The sequence below is a fragment of the Anopheles moucheti genome, chromosome 2 (genome assembly GCF_943734755.1).
Source record: "Anopheles moucheti chromosome 2, idAnoMoucSN_F20_07, whole genome shotgun sequence".
Classification (NCBI taxonomy): domain Eukaryota; kingdom Metazoa; phylum Arthropoda; class Insecta; order Diptera; family Culicidae; genus Anopheles; species Anopheles moucheti.
In genome coordinates this window covers 24,188,195-24,209,630 of record NC_069140.1, presented here as the reverse complement: position 1 = coordinate 24,209,630, position 21,436 = coordinate 24,188,195, and the positions used below count along the sequence as shown (strand labels likewise).

The following is a 21,436-nucleotide window of genomic DNA, read 5'->3' as shown; positions in this document are numbered from 1 at the left end:
TCTGCATACACGTGTGTGTTGCAGGCGGGCAGTGTGGCAGTACCTTGCGATAGAAAACGCTCTATCGTCGTCACCGCGACAACTAACCGCACAGTAGTGTTGCAACGGTTGCTCTGATCCGATCGCTCACCAGTAAAGAACAAAGCATCACACGAAAAGGATGATCAAAACAGGAATGGGCTCAATAGTGCCGCGAATTCTCCGGCAACAGGTAAAACCGTGGAATCAATCAATAATTGCTGTGCTGTGGTTTGCAAATCCATCTTTGCTTTTCCCTCCAGACGGCGGTGGCCCCAAGCACAGTGGTGTCGGTGAAAAATTATGCAACCGAGGCAACGTTCGAGACAAAGGTAAGACGGAACAAGCGTACCGCCAATGCGGTATTGCAAATTTGTTGACCTTGAGATGTTCCGCATCACCACTTCTTCCACACTGCTGCACTGTTCTGATTAACCCAGTGCAATTGTTTCTCTCTAGCCCTTCAAGCTGCACAACCTAAAGGAAGGGCCACCCACTACCGGCAAGGTGTCGAAGGATGAGGCAGTGAAATATTACCGGCAAATGCAAACCATCCGCCGGTTGGAAACGTCCGCCGGCAATCTGTACAAGGAGAAGCTCGTCCGGGGCTTCTGCCATCTGTACTCCGGCCAGGAGGCGTGTGCCGTCGGTATGAAGGGTGCCATGCGCTCGCAGGATAACATCATCTCCGCCTACCGTGTGCATGGTTGGACGTATCTGATGGGCGTTACGCCCCGGGGCGTTCTGTCGGAGCTGACCGGCAAGCAGGGCGGTTGTGCGCGTGGTAAAGGTGGCTCGATGCATATGTACGCGCCCAACTTCTACGGTGGCAACGGTATTGTTGGTGCCCAGGTCCCGCTCGGTGCCGGCGTTGCCCTCGCGTGCAAGTACAAGGGTAACGGTGGCGTCTGTCTCGCACTGTACGGTGATGGTGCGGCTAATCAGGGCCAAATTTTCGAGGCTTACAATATGGCCCATCTGTGGAAGCTGCCGTGCATATTCGTGTGCGAAAACAATGGTTACGGTGAGGATAAATTGAAAGCAAATGGTTTGCAACTCTTCAAGCTAACAATGGTTATTACCTAATCGTCCACCAGGTATGGGAACTAGTGCCGAACGTGGTTCGTGCAACGTTAATTATTACCAGCGTGGAGACGTCCTGCCGGGAATTTGGGTTGATGGTATGGACGTTGTTGCAGTACGTCTTGCTACCGAATTCGCCATTAACCACGTGCTAAACGTTGGTCCGGTTGTGATGGAGGTGTATACTTATCGGTAAGGAAACCGGCCTTCAAGAAAAAAAACGCTACTTTAAGTCAACAGCTTAGTATTTAATCGTTAATCGTCCTTGGGTTGTTCCAGCTATTCGGGACACTCTATGTCCGATCCGGGCACGAGCTACCGGACGCGCGAAGAAGTTCAAGAGGTGCGTCAAACACGCGATCCGATCTCCTCGTTTAAGGATAAAATTATTGCAGCTGGTTTAGTGACAGCCGATGAACTGAAGGTACCGCAAAGGAGCCCGTTGTTGGACGAATTTCTAAGCACCGCTTAATTGTTTTATTCCAAAACCTCGTTTTACAGGCTATGGACAACGAGATTAAGAAGGAGGTAGACGAGGCAACAAAACAAGCGAAAGCGGATAGCGAAATCGGCTTACCGGAACTGTCCACCGATGTGTACTCGAACAATCTGGAAGGCGATATTCGTGGATGTAATCCCGGCTCGTGGCTTAAACACGCTACGCTGAAACGTGCCGTTAATCTGTAACGCACCGTACTGGAGTTCTTCCTAACCATCAAGTGACCTTCTACCAATGGAAAGCCAGCGAAATACAGACTAGTCGTACAACCTACACTCCCGGTTTTAAACACCGCCGCCACCCCAACGACAGCCGAAATGATGGTGCATTTAGTTCAATTTTATTCAGCAAAATATCGAAATTTACCTTAAACAGTTTACAAGTAGCATTAATCGCTATCACTATCCCGGTAAGAGTCCTCAAACTCATCCTGTCCATCGTCGTAATCAACGATCGTGAATACGAACGCGTGGCAACCGAAGCGGATCAATGCACCGTGGTACAGTATGGCACTGCCCTCCCAGCCGCACGCCCGTGTCGGTATTCGACGTTCCGATGAACATTTGCACAGCGGAAGTGAACGATCGGCCATGCTGGGTTGCAAAACAAAATGGGGGAAATATTAAACCTATAACAAAGACGATCATGTCCTGCCGGTCGGGCAACTTACCATGTGGAAGCATAAAACTCTTCCGTCCTTAGTTGTGCATTGGCATGGCGAACCTTTTCGAGTATACTCTGCACGTCTTGTTTGATTTGCGTTCGGGAATCACATTTCATTCCGTGACTGTTTTCCTGTCCGTCCGTTATTGCTTTTCTGGTCTCAGCGAGCGAATCCGCACCGGTCGTATTATGTTGGGTTGACGATTCGTTGGTCCATCCCGTCGAATGATCGCTAAAATCGCATGCATATAAATGCCCATTCACTTCCGTACCAAACTCGGAGTAGTTAATTAGCTCGAACATTTGCGTAACCTAAAATAAGGCCAAGGAAGATAAAGAAAGAGAAGGCACACTTTACTAACGTATCGAACAATATGTGGCATAATGTGTGTAATACTTCATCGTAGAATATGATCGCATGTCTGCTGGATGTGCAACAACATTCGCCATAGTTGGCCAGCGTAACATCGTTGCCCGCTCCGGAACCTATCGTAAATGAACGGTACGACATACAAATCGCGTCAGATGCATTCACTTTTTCGAATGAAAAATAGCCGTCCTGGTTCAGGTTGACCCAGGTCAGTGCGGCACGGACACGTATTTGCTGATGCTGCGCTTGGTTCACAATGCGGTTCGTTAGCTCTGTCAGGGCATCCTTCTTGGTAGAGGTAGTAACGGTTGCGTCAGATACATCCGGTTTGATCGTTGGCTTTTTCTTATTTCTACTTTCCGGTCCGTTTTGAGCTAGCGTTGCTTTGTTCACATGGTGATCTTTCGTACTGTTGCCACCATTGGCGATAGTGAATTCACGCGCTATCCGTTCGATATCTTCCTTTGTGAGCAACTCGCTAGGCAGTGGCATCTTTTTCAAATCCTCCTCGGCCTGACACATCTGTTCTATTGCTTCCTTCTGTGCCGTCGCACTGTTCGATGTGGAGCTGACCAAACACTCGGGATGGTCCGCTATAAGCTGCTGCATGCGCTGAACCGCCAACAGCTTTATCAACGATGGTTCCAGGCTGTCCAACTCTTGCATCACTTAAACAAAAGGGACATAATAATTATTGCTATATGGAAGAAATGGTAGTTCCTCACGAGGTTGCAATCGAAGCAATGAAACAAAACACAAGTATATAGTAATACTAGCAAACGCTACATTCATTGCACTTAAACATAAGCAAACCTTACCCAGATCATTTTGATTATTTAGTGAACGTTTTTGTTTCTCACTAATATAATCTTTTAAGCAGGACTTCAATTGTCGTGCGTGATTCGATTCTAGTGAATCGGTAGCATTTTGATCGGAAGGATCGTTATGTACGCCATTCGCCTCTTTTCTCTCACTTTCCGCTTTAGTTCCTCGCTCGCTTTTGCCGTTGCGCTCAATATCTTTTCCATTCGTGTCCTTTTCATCATTTTCATCATCACTTGGACTCATTTTTTCGTAGCCCATACGTTCGTCCGCTTCCACGATGGCATGCAGCTCGCGTTCGACAATTTCAAGCAACGTCTCGTCGTCGTACAGGACCGGTTGTGCATCCTTGAAGTGCATGGAAGGGTTCACTTGTCGTGATCGCAGAAATGTACTGAGCGATGGTAGCAGCGGCGGACGGTTCTGATAGTGGTACTCAATCGACGGTGGTACCATAATTTTGGTTCGTGGCCGAACTTTTTGCCTCAAACGAAAGGGAGGATGCTTGCGGTGAACTTTGCGCAGAAATTCCGTTTTCACTGTTTCGTGATCGATATCGTTGTTGAATTGATTCCACAATCGTATGCGTTCCGTTGCCGACACGGAGGTGACCATTTTTGCGTCCTACGATGGAAATTAGAGATAAATACAAAAGGACTTAAAAACATTGTTCCTTTGTCTAATCTATTACGACAAAGGGCTACGCTACTTACTACAAATTGTTCTACATGATTAGGACACATCCATAACGTTGTGGGCATTGCTGTAAGTGGTGGATCGAGACAGTCCTGGTGAAACACTAGTTCACAGTAATCGCAAGCAACCAGTGGTGCTTTACGACACGACTGTCCACAGGTGTGACACGTTTTAGCCGGCAGTGGCACTAGCCCTTGACTGTCCAATTCATGCATCTTTTTTAGCTTGGCACGTTTACCGAGCCCTTCCGATTTTTCCGTACCGGGAAACGGAAAACACATTTCCATGTCTGACGGTAGCTCAAACTGTTTTGGATTCAGTATCTGAGCCGCTTGTATTAGCTGATCGAATGGTGTATTCCTTTTACAGTCATCCCATTCTTCTTTCCTCACTACTTCCACGTTCGGTTCTACCTGTTCTAAATCCACGACCAACGAACCAGTCGAACTGTGTGCTACGGCCTCCGAAAGTGGTGTAGTGGGTTCACTGTAGCCCGCTAGCGAATCGTTATTGTCACTATCGTGCGATTGCTTACCACCGGAGCTGCTCGAGTTGTAGCTTTTGTGCGATAGACTGCGAACACGTATGCGTAACTTTCCGCTTGTGCCGAGTGTTTCGTCCAGATTCGTCGCAGTTTTGCATTTGCAGGTATGGCAAACCCACTGCCCGTATGGTATTTCCTGCTCCGAAAGCGGCGGATCGTGGCACCCGAGATGAAACGAGGAGGGACATCGATCGCAACAAAGCAACGCACCACCTTCTTTGCACGAATCACACGTATCATTATTGTGACCCCGTCCCGGTTTCCTATAGTATGGATGGTTGGGTCGCTTTTGCTGATTGCGGCTCAACGAATCCAGCGATTCCGGAGGCTTAATGAGCGCCTGAATAAACTGCAAAAAGATACGAAGAACGAACGCCACATTATCGCATTGCTCACTTTGCACTTTCATTAAACGAGTTTTATGCCTAAGATTTGAATATATGCACAAAAAGTTTACTTACCGGCATTAAGCCACCAGTGGCCAACATATCATCCGGTTGGGCACGCTGTTTGCCTATTTTACCATTCATTGTTAAGCGATAAATGTTCTTTTACCAACGATTAGAAGATGCTCAGATCAAAGCCAGGAGCAAGCACCACTTTGTTTGTAAAGCACTGACAGTTTGTGCTGCATACAAACACCTTGACTAGAACAACAACGTGCCTAGTGGTTGCGCTGGGCTGAACATTCCTGTGGTGTCCATCGATGTAAAATTGTATTTTCTTTCATAAACCACTTTGTGCGCTTGTTATTTTATCTATTTTCCACTTCAAATATCTTAACATCAATGTAATACAATTATAAAAACGTGGTTTATTCTATTTTTACGCATATCTACAGTGTGCACCTTTTTGAATCAACCTTGGCTGTCAGAGCACAAAGTTTGACACAATGCTTATAGCGCTATTGTGAATCGGTCCGAGTGTGTGTGTAGGGCAAGAAATCATAATTGTGACAAAATTGTCTTATGATGTGATTGCTGTCTCGTTGTTTTTTGTGTTTCCTGCTCGTAAAATCCGTTTTTCTTGTGTTTTTCCTTTCGTTTCGCCGCAATCCGGTCTAATTGTGCGTGGGCTATTCGGCGACCCGCCAGCAATTCGCGATCCCGGATGATATGTTTTCTATTGTGTTCGGTTGTTGCTGATTCGATAGAAAACACCGATTGTGCTGGTGTGCTGGTTTAGCGGAGCACATACAGAGCAAAGGGAAGGAACCGGAAAGGCGTTCCAGCATATATAGGAATAGGGTGCGAGATTGTGCGTGTCTCTGTCCAAGCGTAGCTAAGGAAGTGATCCGATAATGGCCCGCGAGTATGATCATTTGTTTAAATTGCTTATTATTGGCGACAGCGGTAAGTGCACCTGGGTGATTGTCTTTTTTTGTTTTCTCTCATGTGGAACTAGGGGTGTGCTTGGAAAAGGAAAGGAAGGGTTTGGCGCAGGGCGCGAATGTTGTCAGATGATGTTGCCGCCTAACATCCCCTCGAACAGAGTTTATCTTCTTCAGGAGAAACAGTCATAGTCTTCCTTGATCATTATAAACAAAGAAAGCTGTCTGGGATATGTTTTTTTCTTGCTGTCTGAACGTGCGTAAACCATAGTTCAACCCGTGTAGGCCGCACAAAGTCCTCAATCAGAGTTACATTTACTCGGAGTTCTAAGTGGTCCACATCTTGGCCAGGGCGGTGACTAACCGAGTTGAGCATTTTGCATTTGTGTATCTGTATTGTGAGCGTATTTATGCGCTACGGTTAGGGCCAATGCTTATCAGCAATTGTAGGGTGTATTATTTATTTATATGCTGCCCTACTGCTGCTATGCTTCTGTTTGGATTCTTCTTTCGCGCTCAAGCCAATTTATTTGCCAAATTCAGCCAACATCTCAGCTGATAAACTTCTTCGAATTGATAAACCATGGTTACAATGTGTTGTTGTCACGCAATGTGGCTGATATTTTTGAAAGGAAGACCATGTCATATCCGCCTATTTAGCATACATTTCTTTGCAGTAATTCCTTAATTTTTGCCCAGACTGGCCTAGCTTTCATTCGTTAACGGTAAACGCGATGTTTGCTCTTTTCGTTCGCTTTTAGGTGTCGGGAAATCCTCGCTGCTCATACGGTTCTCCGATAATACATTCTCCGGAAGCTACATTACCACGATTGGGGTGGATTTCAAGATACGCACAGTTGTGATCAATGGCGAACGGGTTAAGCTGCAAATCTGGGACACGGCCGGACAGGAGCGGTTTAGAACGATCACCAATACGTAAGCAAAACGATCAGTAGAGAATGGTTTTAAATGGAGCGTAAAACTGATGGAAACTCTTCCTTGCCTTTGTCTTACGCACATCGCTTACAGCTACTACCGGGGTACACACGGCGTCATCGTGGTGTACGACGTGACCAATGGCGAATCGTTCGGTAACGTGAAACGTTGGCTGCAGGAGATCGAATCTAACTGTGACATAGTCAATAAAGTACTAGGTAAGAGGAGAACCATTTAGAAGCAACAGTTAATATGACATTGGAAGTAAACTAACGAATTTCTTTTGGATATTACAGTTGGCAACAAAAATGACGATCCAACCCGCAAGGTAGTAACCACGGAGGATGCGGAACGTTTCGCCAACCAGATGGAGATCAAACTGTTCGAAACATCCGCCAAAGATAACATCAACGTGGAGGAGATGTTCCTTGCCATCACCGAGCAGGTATTGAGGCACAAAAAACAAACACAGAAGCAACAACAGTCGGAAACGAACAACGATACAGTACAGCTTAAGAAGGGTACTCACAAAAAGAAGAACAAATGTTGCTAATGGATCCTTCTGACGGGTTGGGAGGCGTTTTTCTTTTTGGCTTATTTACGCAATGGCCGTAATCCCATCGTGATCAGCAGCGTGGTCGTTTGCCAAGACGTTTTTTTTTCTCCATTTCTGTAACATAATCAGCTGCAGCTATCGCCTCAACAATTGCTGCGTAAAAGTAAAGTAAGCGAACGAATGACGCTCGTGCTTTTATCGTAAATGTGCGTAATGCCGCAGAGAGCTAGTGAATGATTTAGGACCGGTTCCAAATTTTAAAACCGCAATCAACGGTGCATACGCAAACGAATGGGCCCCTACTGGTGGCATCCTACATGATATTGATTGGCCTCGATAGTATTGGACGAAGAGACTGGTAGAAGCAATGCATAGCAAATGCGTTCTTATCGAGCGCATCGGCTCATTGGCACGAGCTGAACATTGTACCAAAAGCGCACCATTCCACTAGTGACCCGAGCTGTTCGTTTGATATGGGTTATCTGTGGGTCATTTTGTTTACCCGTGGGTTTATGTTTTGCAGTAGGAGTGCCCTCGTGTCTTAGAGGCAAACAAACTGAAACCTCCCTTTACCCATTTCCACCCAATCCCACCATGAACAACAAGCTGCTGCGAACCCCAAAAATCCCTAGAAGCAACACTTCTCAACGTTCTTTCCAGCAAACCTATAAAAGCCGTAATAAGTGTAACAGTAATAATAATAATTATTATTATGATAATTGTAAAATGCTTCTTTATGATTTATCTTGATCATACATATATTTAATGAACAGCCGAGCCGCGATCGCAACCGCGATTGAAACAAATCAAAGCTTATCGAAACATTGTATAAAAAAAATCCAAAACTAAACAACAGAAAACAAATCCACAACTTTTTTTTGCATTGTTTTATTGTGCAACGGCTAATACACTACGCAAATCAGTCACACGCGTAAAACAATTATTACAGCGGATCGCACCGCTCGAACGGACTGCCAGTGTACCCTTCTGGGCAGTAACAAACCGGAACGTGATGTTTGGGCTATTTTAACCAAAGAAAAGAAACCCAATTCATGTTAATCCGATACGATATCACATTACCAATATGATAATATTGGTGATCTTACCAAACATGCCGCATTGGTACCGCAGCTAAAAATACACGGATCTACACAATTGCCCTTGCGACATCCCTGGAACTCCGTGCAATCACCATCGCTCACGCATTCAGGCCGTATGCATTCTTTGAACGGGTCACCCAAATAACCGAAGGGACACGAACAGACCGGAATTCCTCCCGAGTTTAATCGGCACGATGCTCCTACACCGCACGGATTGTCGGGACATTGGGCTGTGGAAAACAATAATAGTGGATAGCAGCCGTGAGTGATGAAACTTATTCATCCTGACAACTGGCATTACTCACCATCACCGTGACTAATAGTCGCCAGTGCGATACAAACTATTGCCAATTTGAACTGGAAGTCAAGATAAACAAAATAGAATCAATAATCAATGTATACAGATCAAATGGTATTACTTTTAAATTCGCATTTTGTAGATTGATAACACACAGGTCGATACAGTTGAAAAGTACACTAATAGCATTTAAACTAGTAATGGGAATTCACAGATTACAGCAGTATGAACGACTTTCATTTCTTTGGTTGAACGTATTGCCACTAGAACATTTGGCTTATTATTGAAGCTTATATGCCTTGAAAATTTCACTATAACAAGTGTATTTTAACACGCCTTTCTGTGACAAAAAAATGCACTATTCACCACAAATCATATAATCTATAACTCAGTCCATTCGTGTACACACAGTTGATCAAGCAGTCTATAATGGTGCACAAATAATCCTTCACGATATCCTCGTTTCGCAGCAACAGCGTAAACGTACCATAGTTCCACAGCTCAACTTCACCAGGATCCGTAATGAAGTGCTTTCACGAAAAAACCGTCTATTTGCAGTAAGCTCCAAAAGTCTACTGATTGCAGTCTACTCGTCGCGAATCTATATTAAATCTACTGCCTCTCGGATGCACTTGATCCAGCAAACAACAGGTCAATCGTTTTCTCACGGAACTATGCGTGCTTCTCAATGGCAATTGTTAAGCGGCGTGCGTAATGCAACAGATCAACTAATTGATGCGCGCATCGTGCCCTCGGGATTATGCTGAATAACTGCCACCTGAGCGAAGGGAATTCGTTGACCTGTTTCGATATAGAACCAGTTTAAAGTTTGTACCTTTTATTTAAAATTCTGAAAACCAAACGGATCGTTTTACGCACAATGTTCGAAAATATTTGCTTAATGAAACACATGGCCTTACTATGCGTTACACCGGTATACGGTGATAATGATCGCGACAGTGCGAACAGATTCGTGCAGTTGGTGGGGTGAGAACAGTTCGGAATTCATCGTACACCCAGTATCGGATAGGTAGATCATGGGAACCTATTGTTTTTCCTGTTTTCCATTACGTACCAACATTAAAGGAATTACCAGTTCCGTACCAAGCGGTCTAAATTATTTTACTTCACGTGAATTATTTTTTAAAAATTAAATGTTTTATTTCATTGCAAGTGTGTAAGAATGGAGAAAAACACTTAAAAATTGTAAATTGTAACGCGTTTTAAATATCTCGATTGTACTGCACTTCACATATTGAAGTTATTTTCGCAAATTAGTTACATGATCGTTTCGTCTAACGGTAGTTAAAACTATTCACAACAGTTAAGCTGACAGGTGAACAGAGCAGCGAAGATGTGAGAATGTTGCAATAAGTTAAGGATGAAGCTGACGATCGGATCGTCCTTACGACTAGTTGAGGTGTTGGCGGCGCTTCCTCTACTGAACGTGAAACAGTTAAATGGTTTAAGATGCTTCCAGAAAAGCGTTTGTACTGAGGGGACTGATTTAGGGTACTGCATTACGCTTTTTGTTATATCGAGCCACTGGATAATTACGGGCGGTACGGCACGACACGAGCGCGTCTCCCTGTGTTCCCGCCGGGCACGTACAGACGGCAAGATGGCGCTTCGCCTGACACTGAGCACCTGTTGAGGAGTAAACGTTCGTTAGACACTACCAGAGTAAAGCGGATTCATCGACATACCAACACCACACTGTCCAACGCAAGGATCCACACACTGGTACGCAATGCAAGCCTTATGATCGGAACACTCTGCATCACTTTGGCATTCACCCTGCGAGGAAGAAAGATCATCTCATTAACTCCTGCTACCCCGCTCAAATCCTTCACGATCACTTACACGAACACAGCTGGTCAGTGCGTTGCCCGTATAACCGGCCGGACAGGTGCATACCGGCCGCTCCTGGTTGCTACGATCGTACCCGGGCGTACAGACAGCATTCGTGCCGCACGGATTCGGACTGCACAGGTCTTCCTTCGTGAACGGACGACAGCTAATAAACGGATCGCCCGTCATATCGCGCGGACAACTGCAAACCGGCGTCAAACCGCGCAGATTACAGTCTGCATTCACGCCGCACGCACCTTCGCAGGGGTTTTTGCAGATACCATAGATGCAGGCCGGCCGTCCCGCCGGACAGTCCCGATCGCCGAAACATTCCGGCCGACACTCGGTGAACGGGCTGCCGATATATCCTTTGGGACACTCGCAGATGGCCCGATGGTTCGTCACCCGGGCACAGGTCGCACCCTTCCCGCACTGGTTACATCCATTGGCGCACTTGAACTGGCTGCAGTACTGGTTGGAGCTACATTCCACGTCCGATTCACACTCATGCCGACAGCCGGACAGGGGAGAGCCCTAAGGGGAGAGCGAGAGTTCTGAGAATTCTAACTGCGAACACAAACAGTTCGAAGCACTTACGATATATCCTGGCAAACAGGAACAGGTTGGCACACCGTTGATTACGTCACACTTGGTGTTTGATCCGCATGGACTAGGACGGCACAGTTCCTCTAGAAGTCGGGGTTTGAAACAGAAAGAGAGTCGTTCGGTTATTCAGAGATGGCAATAACTGGTGGAGCAGAGGCAAATGGCGCCATCCATAGTTGACCAATAAAGGTATAATTACTCGCAGCAATCTCGGGAAGCAAAATAATTACCGACATAATTCAACTTACATTTCTATAGGGAGGCCTTCGTGTAATGCGCTGTCCGAATCCTTATTTGGACACGACAACCTTCAGGCCCGTGTTTTTTAAGATATACGTGAAAAAAGCTTCCCCAACTTCACCGTTCCGTAGCTTCAGATTTTACCTGCGCCATTTAGGAGGATGCGTAGGATGCGTACGGGGTTACGAGAAATATTCATATTCTTCAAACAATATGCTATTGTGCTGGTGGATGTACAGTTTGATAGGTTTGATTGCTAAATCGCACGAATATCCGGGAGTATCGCCCACGGCAATGAAGTGCCATTTTGTAAAAATCAGCCGCGTACGAAACGAGAACAGCTCATCCCAACAAAACGAACGAACGATTTGCTTTCGGTGCAAGAATTGAACCAATAAAACCTTTGCCAAGAAAAAAAAAACACGAACCCCAAATCTGTTTGGGATGAAGTATAGACAGATCGAAAAATGTCAAGCAAAGTGGTTCCCGCAATGTGAAGTCAATAAAAGCAATCCGTTGCCGAGATGACCCACCAGTGCGAATTTCTCATCAAGCATTCACGGCACCATCGCTTTTTATCGGAGGCGAGATAGCTTCATCGTATGCGGCCACCTACAGCAACGCCACCATTACGTTCAGAGCGGTATTTTGTGTTGATTAAGTGCTCCGTAGCCGCCTCTGGGTGGTAAACATTTTTGTTTCCGCGGAGTTCATTGTAAGCGGGTAATCGAACACACACCGAACACAACATTGTGTTTGCATTGGTTCAAAGTCAAGGTAAGCCAGTTCTACACATGGCGCTGGGCCCGTATCCAGCGTAGGTGTGGCATGCCGGAGAACAAACCCCACCGTAAGCGTAAATGCGAAACGTGTCGGTGTTAATGTAGATCAACCGCGCGAGTCGCAGTCGTAATCCAACACATGCCCCATCCGGGACCGATCGATTCCGCAATTCGCGTTTGGGAATTTGCGCCACTTCCGGATGGCGCGTTACGAACGTGGGAAGTTTACGTCTTTTACTTACCGGGGTCCTGCAAACGGCAGCTACTGAACGGATCACCAGTTCGGCCTCGCGGACAGCTGCACACCGGCACGTGGTTGCGTACCTGCAATGTAGTAGTCGGCGGTCGAGTACATTTGGTCCATCGTAGTAGACGCATTGCCGTCACTACTTACCTCACAGTTGGCATTGATGCCGCATACGCCCGCACACGGGTTGACGCAGTTCCCGTTACGGCAGGCCTGATCACCACGGCATTCCGAATGATCGAGACATTCCGCCCGTCGGCATTGGACGAGCGGGTTGCCACTGTAACCGGCGGGGCAGGAACAAACCGGCCGTCCACCGGCCGTCTCCTGACATGTGGCGCCTACACCACACGGACTGCGCGAACATCCTTGCCCTATAAGGTTTGGCAGAACGATCGATCGAGGGTGGAGAGAAGAGTGCTGGTTATGCAATTGCTTTTTAGCGCAAACGATCGTGTTCAGGGAGCTGAATCTACATCTACTGAGAGCAAAAGTACACTACATTAAATCTAACAGTGTTCCCCCACATTCCCTTGCAGTGTGTGGTGCGTGTCGGTGGGTCAGTAATCATTGGGTTACAATTATAGGGGGAAAACGAAGCGAACTTAAATGATCGTTGAAACCTGTTGTCCTTATTATTCTGCATACGCCCAAATCCAGCAAGGCGATCACATTTCACCGATACTCAAGCATCGGTGAACTACTACAAAACTTCCCGCAGAGATTTAGTAAGCAAAAGGTGCGTTTGTCATTCTGCACCGCTGTTCGGTTTTCTGTTAGACAATCGCGATCGTGAATAAGGAGCAGGGCAGTGTAAGTTGCGCAACAGTCGTCGTTGAAAAGTAACACTCGTGATCACGCCGGGATCTCGCGTCCCACATTCGATCGATGCCGTGTCCTTTTGGATTATCCCAAAACCGGGTTTTTGCAAACATTTGGTCACTCAAGTGTTATTATGGTGCTGGTGATGAAGAAATTGTGATTGCTAAAGCATTTTGGGGAGGTAATGTAGATATAGAGTTTTCGAGTTGAAGCTAGAAAGTTGTAGCCATTTCTGAATACTTTTGGAATTGAAGTGGAATTGTTCCAGCTATAGGATTTCAGAGTTCATCTGATGAATGTTGGCGCCAATTCTGGATTCCGTACAAGTTAAACTGCCTAAGTTAAACTGCCTGCTTGATTGTGCCTAAGTAGTGCTGGAATCCTTCGCGAATTCTAGCTCTTGTCCAGAAGGTAGCTCAATCTGTGCAAAGCTTTCTCGGCTGACACATTGAAAGTCTTCCAGGTGCGTTCCAGAAATTGAGAGGAATTGTACGTCAGTCTGCGCACACTCTAGCTCTACTCAGAAAGATCTTTCCCAAAAGATCCCCCGAGATCTATCATCTGAATTTTAAATAGTAACCTGTAATAGTTCGAACCTTGAAGATTTCTTCTTACAAAAGTTCCATAAAGAGGAACAAACACTGAACTTCTATCTTCCCACACGTATGGAACTTAAAAACTAATCAAGAAATGGTTAAAACTTTACTATTTCATCTCAAAAAACCCCGTTAAAATGGGAGGAAAGAGAAGAAGAAGGTAAAAAAACAATTCCAATGCCTTCCGTCGCAGTTCCGTCATCGTAGGCAATGCGCCGAGTTGCGGAGCCCACCGATCCGGAGGTGGTCTGATACTGCCTGGTCGTGATACCTTGCGCGTTCGTGTAGTACACGATTTCGGGCTGAGGGTTCGGGGCAGTGTACGTATAGTACGAGTAGCCAGGGGACGTAGCCGTGGACGGGTCGACTTTTGTGCGCGTTATCGTCACAATTTCGTCACCGGCCCGATAGACGGTCCGTTGCGTACCTACGGCGGCGAGCCAAACGTTTCCGAACACCAGCAGCGCCAGCAGCAACCGGAACCGGGCCGGGCACGCCGATGGTAGCCGGAATTGACGCACCGGATGCTGGAATGATGGAGAATAGTTCACCTTTAACACACTCGTGGCACTACCTAAACGTTAAGGCATCTCAAGAGTCTATGTGTCATATGCGTTACGAAAGATCGCTTATCACTCCCTGAAAGCCACTCTTCAGAAAAGTACTTTTTTAAATACAGAGCACCACAGTTAATCTCACGTGATGTCTTCCCGCGCACTGAACACGTGTTCCTATCACTAGTTCAAGATCACCAGCAATTGCACTGTTTTCTTTCCATTTATAGTTCTAATGCATTCTTAATGCTTAGATACAGTTGATTTTGTACAGTTAATCCTTGAGTAACGCATTTACACAACACATTACGGCATTGCTATCACCCATCACAGCTATTGCTAACGTACCATTGTGAACGACCTGTGTGTTACAAAACACGAGAAGCTGCACAGTAATCGATTGTTGGCGATTGTTGTTTCGATTGTATGCTCGGGCCTGCTGCACGATTGTTTAATTAAACAGGTAAACAATTTACACCCCAGGGGTTCGCCCCAACGCTCGTGTACTGCGTGTGTTTTTCGGTTCGGTACGATTAACGATTGTCAACCAACTGATCGAGTGTCGCGACCAGCGGAGGTATATATAAAAATCGGTCTCGTACGAACGACAAACAAGGGTATCATCGTTGTTGCTCGCCGTCGTGTCTTCTCCGAGGATCCGTCCCCAACATCTCTTCCCGTCCAGCATGCAAATCAACAACAGCCCAAAACAATTAAATGCCGCCAATACTACTACCACGCCGGCAAGTCTCGGCCTCTCTTTTCTCTCTGTCGAAAAGGTGGGGAGTGATTTTTCAACCCCCGCAACTACAACACCCGAGGGTTGAGCCAACGTTGGCTACTGAGCTGAGCGCAACCATAACGGTGGCACGCCGTGTGAAGATATTAGAAGATACCGACCGTTGCCTACTCTCCTTATTCTAACGTAAGTTGGCAGAATTATTTTGCGTTCCGGGCAACCTTGGCCGAGGTTAAGCGGACTCGCGATCATCATCATACTCTCCTGCCATTCAAAAGCTAGGGGGGGTTCAAACTTCTGCATGCGTGCGGCGATTAACAGCAGTATACGACCTGGGTGGATCGGGTCCATTTGCGGAAACAACACCAACTTCCGATAGAGCCAGAGGAGCGGAAAGTGAAGCGAGAAATAAAAAACAAACAACCAAAGCCAAACACCAAGTTCAAATGCGATCATATACGCGCCAAACGAAATAAATTATACGGTTTGCACGCGAAAAAAAAAACGTTGTTAGTTCTATTCAAGCTTTACGCCCCCGTTTAAACTCAGCTGACTTGAGAAACATCGGGCAAAATGAAATGAATTGAAGTTACCAATAATATCGATCAAGACAACACCGTTGGCGATCATTGGCGATCTCGTTTGCTAAGACATTGCACAATACGCGATTTGAATAATTTTAATGAACGCTTTACAAACCTAACGACCCCATTACAATTTAGCTATTGTGTGATAAAATAGCTAATATTTAACTAAACAAATCAAACGTGAGGGCGTTATTGTTGTTCGCCCGACTTCTGGTTCCTGCTGTGCGATTTATAGTGATTTCTATTTACCAATGATTATATACGAAGCAATTCAATTTTCATTGCCGTACTACGCTGGGTTGTAATTTTAATAACGAGGACACGTAGCGTTGTTGTGTGAGCTTGTTGCATAGGTTTAAAAAGCAAGATAACCAAATATGTCGTGTCTGATCGAGCAATAACCCTTACTTTGTCGTGGGTGTAGTAAAAGTGCGGGTAAATTGAAGGTCTGCTTAAATGATCGTGGTTGTTGTTTAGTTTATGTGAGCATATAATTACAACGCCTGCAAACAATATCAATTAATGTGAGCCTGATTTAAGCATATGATGTACAGCATATTAGCTGAAGATCTATGGGACGCATTAATTAACTATAATTGATCAATTTACAGGCGCAATCAATAGTTAACTAACTTAATACTTAAGACTAGGGCACAAATGCGACTCGATTTAGCCATCGGTACCTCGTCTATATGCGCGTTCAAGTTACTGATTTTCAAATTTCTTTTATTGCGTTTTGTTATGGAGGTATTTGTGTTATTGTTGAGTACATTTTGTTTAAATACATTCGTACAATCATACGTTCCAAATTTATCGAAACTTATCCTAGAGATATTTCATTTTTTTAATATATCCACTAAATGAATTTAATACCGAGTAATATTTGTCTGTTGAACAGAAAACGTGTCATGAAAAGGCATATATTAGCGTGAATTAGAAATGCAGAAGCTTGCTCAAACACCTGATTGTCGTTACAGCATTAGGTACGCAAAACACATAATGTAACCTATGTAAGGAATCAAATGGAAACCATGGATGGTTCGGCTGTGATTTAAATTAACATAGAAAATAGAAATACAATAAGGAAGCAAATGCTGTTGCAGCTATCTCCAGGATGCTGGTGGGACAAGCAATACAATCGTTCTGTGTCTTAAGAAAAAGATTATTTTTGGTTAAACTCCACCGAGCAATATACAGCTTGCAGGTTACAGAAATATTGCATGACAGTGGCTGATCAAGGCAGCCAGCATAGCGATCTCCTGGGACAGATCGGTCATATGCTGAGGTGTTGCGATTAATGTCGGTGCGAACACGGTGGCCAAATTATGCTCGTTCATTTTGTTGATCGTGTGATGAGAAGCAATTCGATTCAGATGCTCCAGAATGTATTTCAAACAGTGCAGATGAGCGGGCGGTAATGCTTTAACGGCGTTGCGCAACGCTATCACTTGTTCGCCGATAGACTTTTCTCCTGGAAAGAAACAAATTATGCATTCATATTGATAAGACCATTGCCTGGAGAGTTTCTACTCACGCATAGATTCCATAAAGAGTGGGAATGATTGAAACGTTATCAAAGGAACGGGTAGTAGCCTTAAGTAGAGCTTCAGCACACCGGCAATCACATTTATATTGCTGTACACCTGCCCAGACACGTCCGCCTTCTCGCCATCCTTGTCTAATGCCATCTTGAGGGCTTCAATTTCATCCGCAAATCCCGATATTCGGTATATACCTTCCTGCAGCATGCCGTGGTTTTCCACCTCCTCCACGCACTTTTGGACGATAAACGGAATGCGACACTTGTGCGCTGTTACCAGGGTGGTTAAATCAACGCCAAATATTCCGCGCAACCGCTTCAGGTCGGGTACGCACTTTGCCGGTACCAGCTCGGAGCACTTAAAGTGAGCCATGAAACCACAGTCTAATGGAGCAAAAAATCATTAATATCTTCGTGTTAGATGTTGCAGCTTATACGATTCAAACATACCATCACATTTGACACCCTGTGAAGCAAAGCCCCACAGGAAATTGGCACAAAACTCGCACCAATTCAAACCTTTGAATGTGTGAGTCTTGAACGCATGCTGTTTTTCGTACTCCGGATACGCATTGTCGTACGGATCTGATTTATCGTTCGACACCTGATCCAATCCCATCTCACCGGTATCTCGTTCGTCCGCTATTTCCGTGTCGGCCGTCTCGAGACTGTCTTGCACCATCGGAAGTTTATTCGGTTTGCACAGTTCGCTACACAACGAGCGTAGTTTGCGCCGATGAAGCGTCATGTAGGGACTCTGTTCGTAGCATTTCTTGGTCTGACTCATCATTTCCTTCAGAATTGGGGCCGCATGCAGGCGCATGTAAAAATCCACTAATCCATCAGCCACCATCTCCTGGATGGTTTCGAACTTCTTGAAGTTCTCCCGCAGAAAGTGGCCCTTTTCGGGTGAATAAAATATCTTAAAATGTTTCGTTGTTTGCCCAAAACGCAGACTGAGCGTATAGTAGTTATCTGCACCGGGGCTTCGTCGAACCAGATAACTACCATCCGGTTTGTCTTTCAGCATCTGCTCACACTCCTTGTGACCCATCGGGCCGTGATACTCCTTGCCGTACCGGTTGGGTCCCATTATGTCGTCTCGCTCGCATAGCAGAGGTTTCGGCGTGGGTGCGTCAAGCTGTATTTTATACACTGCAATAATAGACGTCTACAAAATTAGCAACCGCGAAGAGCACTAAATGTTCAATTGACTTACGCTCTGGTTTCCATACGTTCGGAACGGCCAGTACTGCATCTTTAGACATGTTCAAAATTAAAGGTCCGAATTAACCCCGGCCGTGCCCATACGACTCATTTGTAAATAACAACAAATCGCAACAAAGCATTCTAAATTTAGAATGACAATAGATCTGGGCGTCGATTGTCTATACCTGCTAATCGACGAGTTGTTTCGAAAGGCTTTCATTTGACTCGTAGTTTGGTGTTCACTCTTCCAAATGCCTAAAACATACTTCTAAATTATTAGTTTACATTACAATTTGTATTTCACAAGTAATCTTTCCAGAAACAAAATAAATCGATCACATAAATAGATAGATCACAACTTTCCGCTAGGTGGCATTGCTGTCGCTTGACGGCAGCTGTCACTTGGCACTTCCGACAAGCCTCACGCTTCCTCTTTTTGTAAACTGCTTGAGTCGATAGGACGTGTATTTCTTTTGCTGCTCACGTTTCGTGTCGGTCTGACTTAAAAGTAAGTAATGGTACTGCCTATTATCGCCTCAAGCGATGCCAAACTCACCGGTTGCACTTTTCGTTGTGTTTTAGTTTTGCAAAAATGCGTTACGTAGCTGCATACCTGCTGGCTGTTCTGGGCGGTAACGCCGCTCCATCCAACTCGGACATCGAGAAGATCCTCAGCTCGGTCGGCATCGACGTCGATTCGGCCCGCGTCACCAAGGTGGTGAACGAGCTGAAGGGCAAATCGATCGAAGAATTGATTGCTTCCGGACGCGAGAAGCTGTCTTCGATGCCGGCTGGTGGTGGTGCAGTTTCGGCTGCTCCTGCTGCTGGTGGCGGTGGTGGTGGTGCTGCTGCCCCGGCAGCCGAGAAGAAGGGTAAGTTCGACCGGGCACCAAAGCGTGGTTGTTAGGGGTTTGGGTTTGTCTCTTCGCCCTTAAACGTTACTGATGGAATTATTGTTACATTAATTTACAGAGGAGAAGAAGGAGGAATCGGAATCCGAAGACGAAGACATGGGCTTCGGTCTTTTCGAGTAAAAGGTACGTTTAAGTATTATGTGTGATTAATATTTACCATCTTTTTCACTTGAATGATGAAATATCTAAACACCATCTTTCGAATGATACAGATGATTTTAAAGTTCTTAATATATCTGATGTGTTTACCGTTGGCGGTTACAACACATATAGTATATGATCGCAAGTTACTAACAGAAAGATTATCTTTTCTATTTCAGTTTATTACTGCGTCACACTCAATTCAGCATTACTATATCATGGAGATATAGGAGGTAAGTTTAGAAAAAACTGTTTTGCTTCTCTCTATTCTTTACTGATGAGTAATATTACCATCTTTCGAATGAATGCTATTTGAATTAATTTATACTTCACTGATACATGTTTTAGTGAAGGGTAAATTAAAACATGCATTGTCAATATACAAATCTAACTAGTTTCTCCCGTGCCCTCTCTTTGCAGCTATCAACAAAACCAACGGATTTGCATCATTGTTTACAGTGCGTGTAATGATGTAGATTGGGTATTGTGTACAAAATGCGTGACTTAGGAATAAATTTTCATTTCGAAAACTACGACACTCCTTTCCATTATTCAATTCTTTTACAATAGTTTTGTATGAAACAAACGGTAGCATTGTTTTCGTCATTATTAGGATAGTTTTTCAGGAAACATAGCATCATACGATCTCATGGCATTTGAATGTTCCACACAGGACGACAATATCGGCCCATTCGAATCTTCTAGAGAAAGGTAATTATGCATTTTATCAACCAATTAGCAAGTCTTCCAAATCAAGCACCAGAAGATGGAGATGATGGTGCGCTTGTTGATCTTATTGGACGTCGACTTTCAATTTAAGCCGATTTCCTCTTTTATAATTACAGGCTGGTACCGTTATTCTTAATCTGCAAAATGGCATCTTGAAATGATGTACTCTCAGAAAAGGACGACGAGAGATGGGTTTCAAGTCCTCTTGTATTCATCAACATCCAACATCGATGCAACATGGAATAGGAAGACGAAAGGGAATGGATTCATCTTATTAAATTGCAAAGGTAAGATTTTGCACAATTTCAATTGACGTTTATTTTCTGAATTTCGGATGATGAATTTGTTACTTATCATCTTTCGGGTATGATATTTTAATGATTTCAACTACATGTGCTGATCGCACTTAACATACAATCGCCAGAAGGAAAAAAGAGTGGCTAGTAAATTAACAACAGAAATTTCTACTTTATTTCAGGGTATTTCAGCGCTTTTTCCAAAATCCGGGATCGATGCAACATAGAATAGTCTCAGTAAAACGAAAGCGGCTGGATCCATCCTATTAAATTGAAAAGGTAAGTTTTTATTCAACCTTAACAGACGTTTTTTTCTGTATTTCGGATGATGAATTTGTTTTGTTACTTATCATCTTTCGGGTATGATATTTTAATGATTTTAACAACATGTGCTGATCTCATTTAACGTATAATATTGTATAATGTGGTGCCTGTAATACCTGTAAGATAGTAACAGGAAAATTTCTTCTTTTCTCTTACAGTTGTTTGTTGTAGCTGGTGACTTCCTGACGAGTAAGGAAACCAATGCCCGCAATATCCGATTCTTTTAATCGTTTGATGAACCCTACTGACAGGTATCAGTATGCTTTTGGTTAAATTTCAAAATCGAAATAAATGTCAAATATAATACCAGTAATAAAACTTTATTAGTACAACTATTAGGGGCT

General features: G+C 44.6%; 7 protein-coding genes and 1 long non-coding RNA gene across 9 annotated transcripts; 4 read left to right on the top strand and 4 right to left on the bottom strand.

The window, feature by feature from the left end:
- Nucleotides 1-81: 81 nt before the first annotated feature.
- LOC128299544 (pyruvate dehydrogenase E1 component subunit alpha, mitochondrial-like) lies at nt 82-2,027 on the top strand. The gene is made up of 6 exons (XM_053035543.1): nt 82-211; nt 282-350; nt 478-1,042; nt 1,116-1,293; nt 1,381-1,525; nt 1,603-2,027. The coding sequence occupies exons 1-6, from the start codon at nt 161-163 to the stop codon at nt 1,786-1,788; spliced, it is 1,194 nt and encodes a 397-aa protein (XP_052891503.1). The 5' UTR covers nt 82-160; the 3' UTR covers nt 1,789-2,027.
- LOC128299543 (PHD finger protein 12) lies at nt 1,883-5,283 on the bottom strand. The gene is made up of 6 exons (XM_053035541.1): nt 5,157-5,283; nt 4,169-5,044; nt 3,452-4,079; nt 2,661-3,301; nt 2,271-2,575; nt 1,883-2,193 (listed from the first exon to the last, which is right to left on the bottom strand). The coding sequence occupies exons 1-6, from the start codon at nt 5,223-5,225 to the stop codon at nt 1,989-1,991; spliced, it is 2,724 nt and encodes a 907-aa protein (XP_052891501.1). The 5' UTR covers nt 5,226-5,283; the 3' UTR covers nt 1,883-1,988.
- Nucleotides 5,284-5,622: 339 nt separating this feature from the next.
- On the top strand, nt 5,623-8,368 carry LOC128299420 (ras-related protein Rab-35). The gene is made up of 4 exons (XM_053035382.1): nt 5,623-6,047; nt 6,787-6,961; nt 7,055-7,179; nt 7,258-8,368. Exons 1-4 carry the CDS (start codon nt 5,996-5,998, stop codon nt 7,512-7,514), a joined length of 609 nt encoding a protein of 202 aa, XP_052891342.1. The 5' UTR covers nt 5,623-5,995; the 3' UTR covers nt 7,515-8,368.
- LOC128299421 (delta-like protein A) lies at nt 8,254-9,526 on the bottom strand. Its single transcript, XM_053035383.1, has 4 exons — nt 9,403-9,526; nt 8,923-8,974; nt 8,624-8,847; nt 8,254-8,538 (listed from the first exon to the last, which is right to left on the bottom strand). The coding sequence occupies exons 1-4, from the start codon at nt 9,403-9,405 to the stop codon at nt 8,461-8,463; spliced, it is 357 nt and encodes a 118-aa protein (XP_052891343.1). The 5' UTR covers nt 9,406-9,526; the 3' UTR covers nt 8,254-8,460.
- A 218-nt stretch (nt 9,527-9,744) lies between these two features.
- LOC128299418 (neurogenic locus notch homolog protein 3-like) lies at nt 9,745-15,149 on the bottom strand. Of its 2 annotated transcripts, none has more exons than XM_053035379.1 (8): nt 14,962-15,149; nt 14,241-14,586; nt 12,789-13,015; nt 12,637-12,718; nt 11,364-11,455; nt 10,779-11,300; nt 10,622-10,712; nt 9,745-10,562 (listed from the first exon to the last, which is right to left on the bottom strand). In XM_053035379.1, the coding sequence occupies exons 1-8, from the start codon at nt 14,962-14,964 to the stop codon at nt 10,423-10,425; spliced, it is 1,503 nt and encodes a 500-aa protein (XP_052891339.1). In that variant the 5' UTR covers nt 14,965-15,149; the 3' UTR covers nt 9,745-10,422. The 2 variants fall into 2 exon arrangements, with proteins under 2 accessions (XP_052891339.1, XP_052891340.1); XM_053035380.1 differs by having other exon boundaries at nt 14,487-14,586.
- Nucleotides 15,150-16,508: 1,359 nt separating this feature from the next.
- LOC128299419 (beta-chimaerin) lies at nt 16,509-18,794 on the bottom strand. Its single transcript, XM_053035381.1, has 4 exons — nt 18,699-18,794; nt 17,930-18,634; nt 17,474-17,863; nt 16,509-17,410 (listed from the first exon to the last, which is right to left on the bottom strand). The coding sequence occupies exons 1-4, from the start codon at nt 18,745-18,747 to the stop codon at nt 17,145-17,147; spliced, it is 1,410 nt and encodes a 469-aa protein (XP_052891341.1). The 5' UTR covers nt 18,748-18,794; the 3' UTR covers nt 16,509-17,144.
- A 302-nt stretch (nt 18,795-19,096) lies between these two features.
- Nucleotides 19,097-20,276, top strand: LOC128299882 (60S acidic ribosomal protein P2). The gene is made up of 5 exons (XM_053036013.1): nt 19,097-19,196; nt 19,271-19,560; nt 19,661-19,725; nt 19,923-19,976; nt 20,164-20,276. The coding sequence occupies exons 2-3, from the start codon at nt 19,281-19,283 to the stop codon at nt 19,720-19,722; spliced, it is 342 nt and encodes a 113-aa protein (XP_052891973.1). The 5' UTR covers nt 19,097-19,196; nt 19,271-19,280; the 3' UTR covers nt 19,723-19,725; nt 19,923-19,976; nt 20,164-20,276.
- A 192-nt stretch (nt 20,277-20,468) lies between these two features.
- Nucleotides 20,469-21,418, top strand: LOC128299883 (uncharacterized). Its single transcript, XR_008287314.1, has 3 exons — nt 20,469-20,759; nt 20,951-21,047; nt 21,251-21,418. It is a non-coding gene; the product is annotated as an uncharacterized LOC128299883 (long non-coding RNA).
- Nucleotides 21,419-21,436: the final 18 nt, after the last annotated feature.

Excerpts from the sequence above, each read along its gene's own strand:
- LOC128299544 (XM_053035543.1), top strand. The coding sequence starts at position 161 with ATGATCAAAACAGGAATGGGCTCAATAGTGCCGCGAATTCTCCGGCAA. Across the intron at positions 212-281 it reads CGCGAATTCTCCGGCAACAG|ACGGCGGTGGCCCCAAGCAC; the intron begins GTAAAACCGTGG and ends TTTTCCCTCCAG. Across the intron at positions 1,043-1,115 it reads GTGCGAAAACAATGGTTACG|GTATGGGAACTAGTGCCGAA; the intron begins GTGAGGATAAAT and ends ATCGTCCACCAG.
- LOC128299543 (XM_053035541.1), bottom strand. The coding sequence starts at position 5,225 with ATGAATGGTAAAATAGGCAAACAGCGTGCCCAACCGGATGATATGTTG. Across the intron at positions 4,080-4,168 it reads ATCATGTAGAACAATTTGTA|GACGCAAAAATGGTCACCTC; the intron begins GTAAGTAGCGTA and ends TTTCCATCGTAG. Across the intron at positions 2,576-2,660 it reads CGATCATATTCTACGATGAA|GTTACGCAAATGTTCGAGCT; the intron begins GTATTACACACA and ends GCCTTATTTTAG.
- LOC128299420 (XM_053035382.1), top strand. The coding sequence starts at position 5,996 with ATGGCCCGCGAGTATGATCATTTGTTTAAATTGCTTATTATTGGCGAC. Across the intron at positions 6,048-6,786 it reads GCTTATTATTGGCGACAGCG|GTGTCGGGAAATCCTCGCTG; the intron begins GTAAGTGCACCT and ends GTTCGCTTTTAG. Across the intron at positions 7,180-7,257 it reads CATAGTCAATAAAGTACTAG|TTGGCAACAAAAATGACGAT; the intron begins GTAAGAGGAGAA and ends TGGATATTACAG.
- LOC128299421 (XM_053035383.1), bottom strand. Across the intron at positions 8,848-8,922 it reads GACTATTAGTCACGGTGATG|CCCAATGTCCCGACAATCCG; the intron begins GTGAGTAATGCC and ends TGTTTTCCACAG. Across the intron at positions 8,539-8,623 it reads GTACCAATGCGGCATGTTTG|CCCAAACATCACGTTCCGGT; the intron begins GTAAGATCACCA and ends TGGTTAAAATAG.
- LOC128299418 (XM_053035379.1), bottom strand. Across the intron at positions 10,713-10,778 it reads CACTGACCAGCTGTGTTCGT|GGTGAATGCCAAAGTGATGC; the intron begins GTAAGTGATCGT and ends TCTTCCTCGCAG. Across the intron at positions 10,563-10,621 it reads CGTTGGACAGTGTGGTGTTG|GTGCTCAGTGTCAGGCGAAG; the intron begins GTATGTCGATGA and ends ACTCCTCAACAG.
- LOC128299419 (XM_053035381.1), bottom strand. The coding sequence starts at position 18,747 with ATGTCTAAAGATGCAGTACTGGCCGTTCCGAACGTATGGAAACCAGAG. Across the intron at positions 18,635-18,698 it reads GAACGTATGGAAACCAGAGC|TGTATAAAATACAGCTTGAC; the intron begins GTAAGTCAATTG and ends CTATTATTGCAG. Across the intron at positions 17,411-17,473 it reads ACTCTTTATGGAATCTATGC|GAGAAAAGTCTATCGGCGAA; the intron begins GTGAGTAGAAAC and ends GTTTCTTTCCAG.
- LOC128299882 (XM_053036013.1), top strand. The coding sequence starts at position 19,281 with ATGCGTTACGTAGCTGCATACCTGCTGGCTGTTCTGGGCGGTAACGCC. Across the intron at positions 19,561-19,660 it reads CCCGGCAGCCGAGAAGAAGG|AGGAGAAGAAGGAGGAATCG; the intron begins GTAAGTTCGACC and ends ATTAATTTACAG.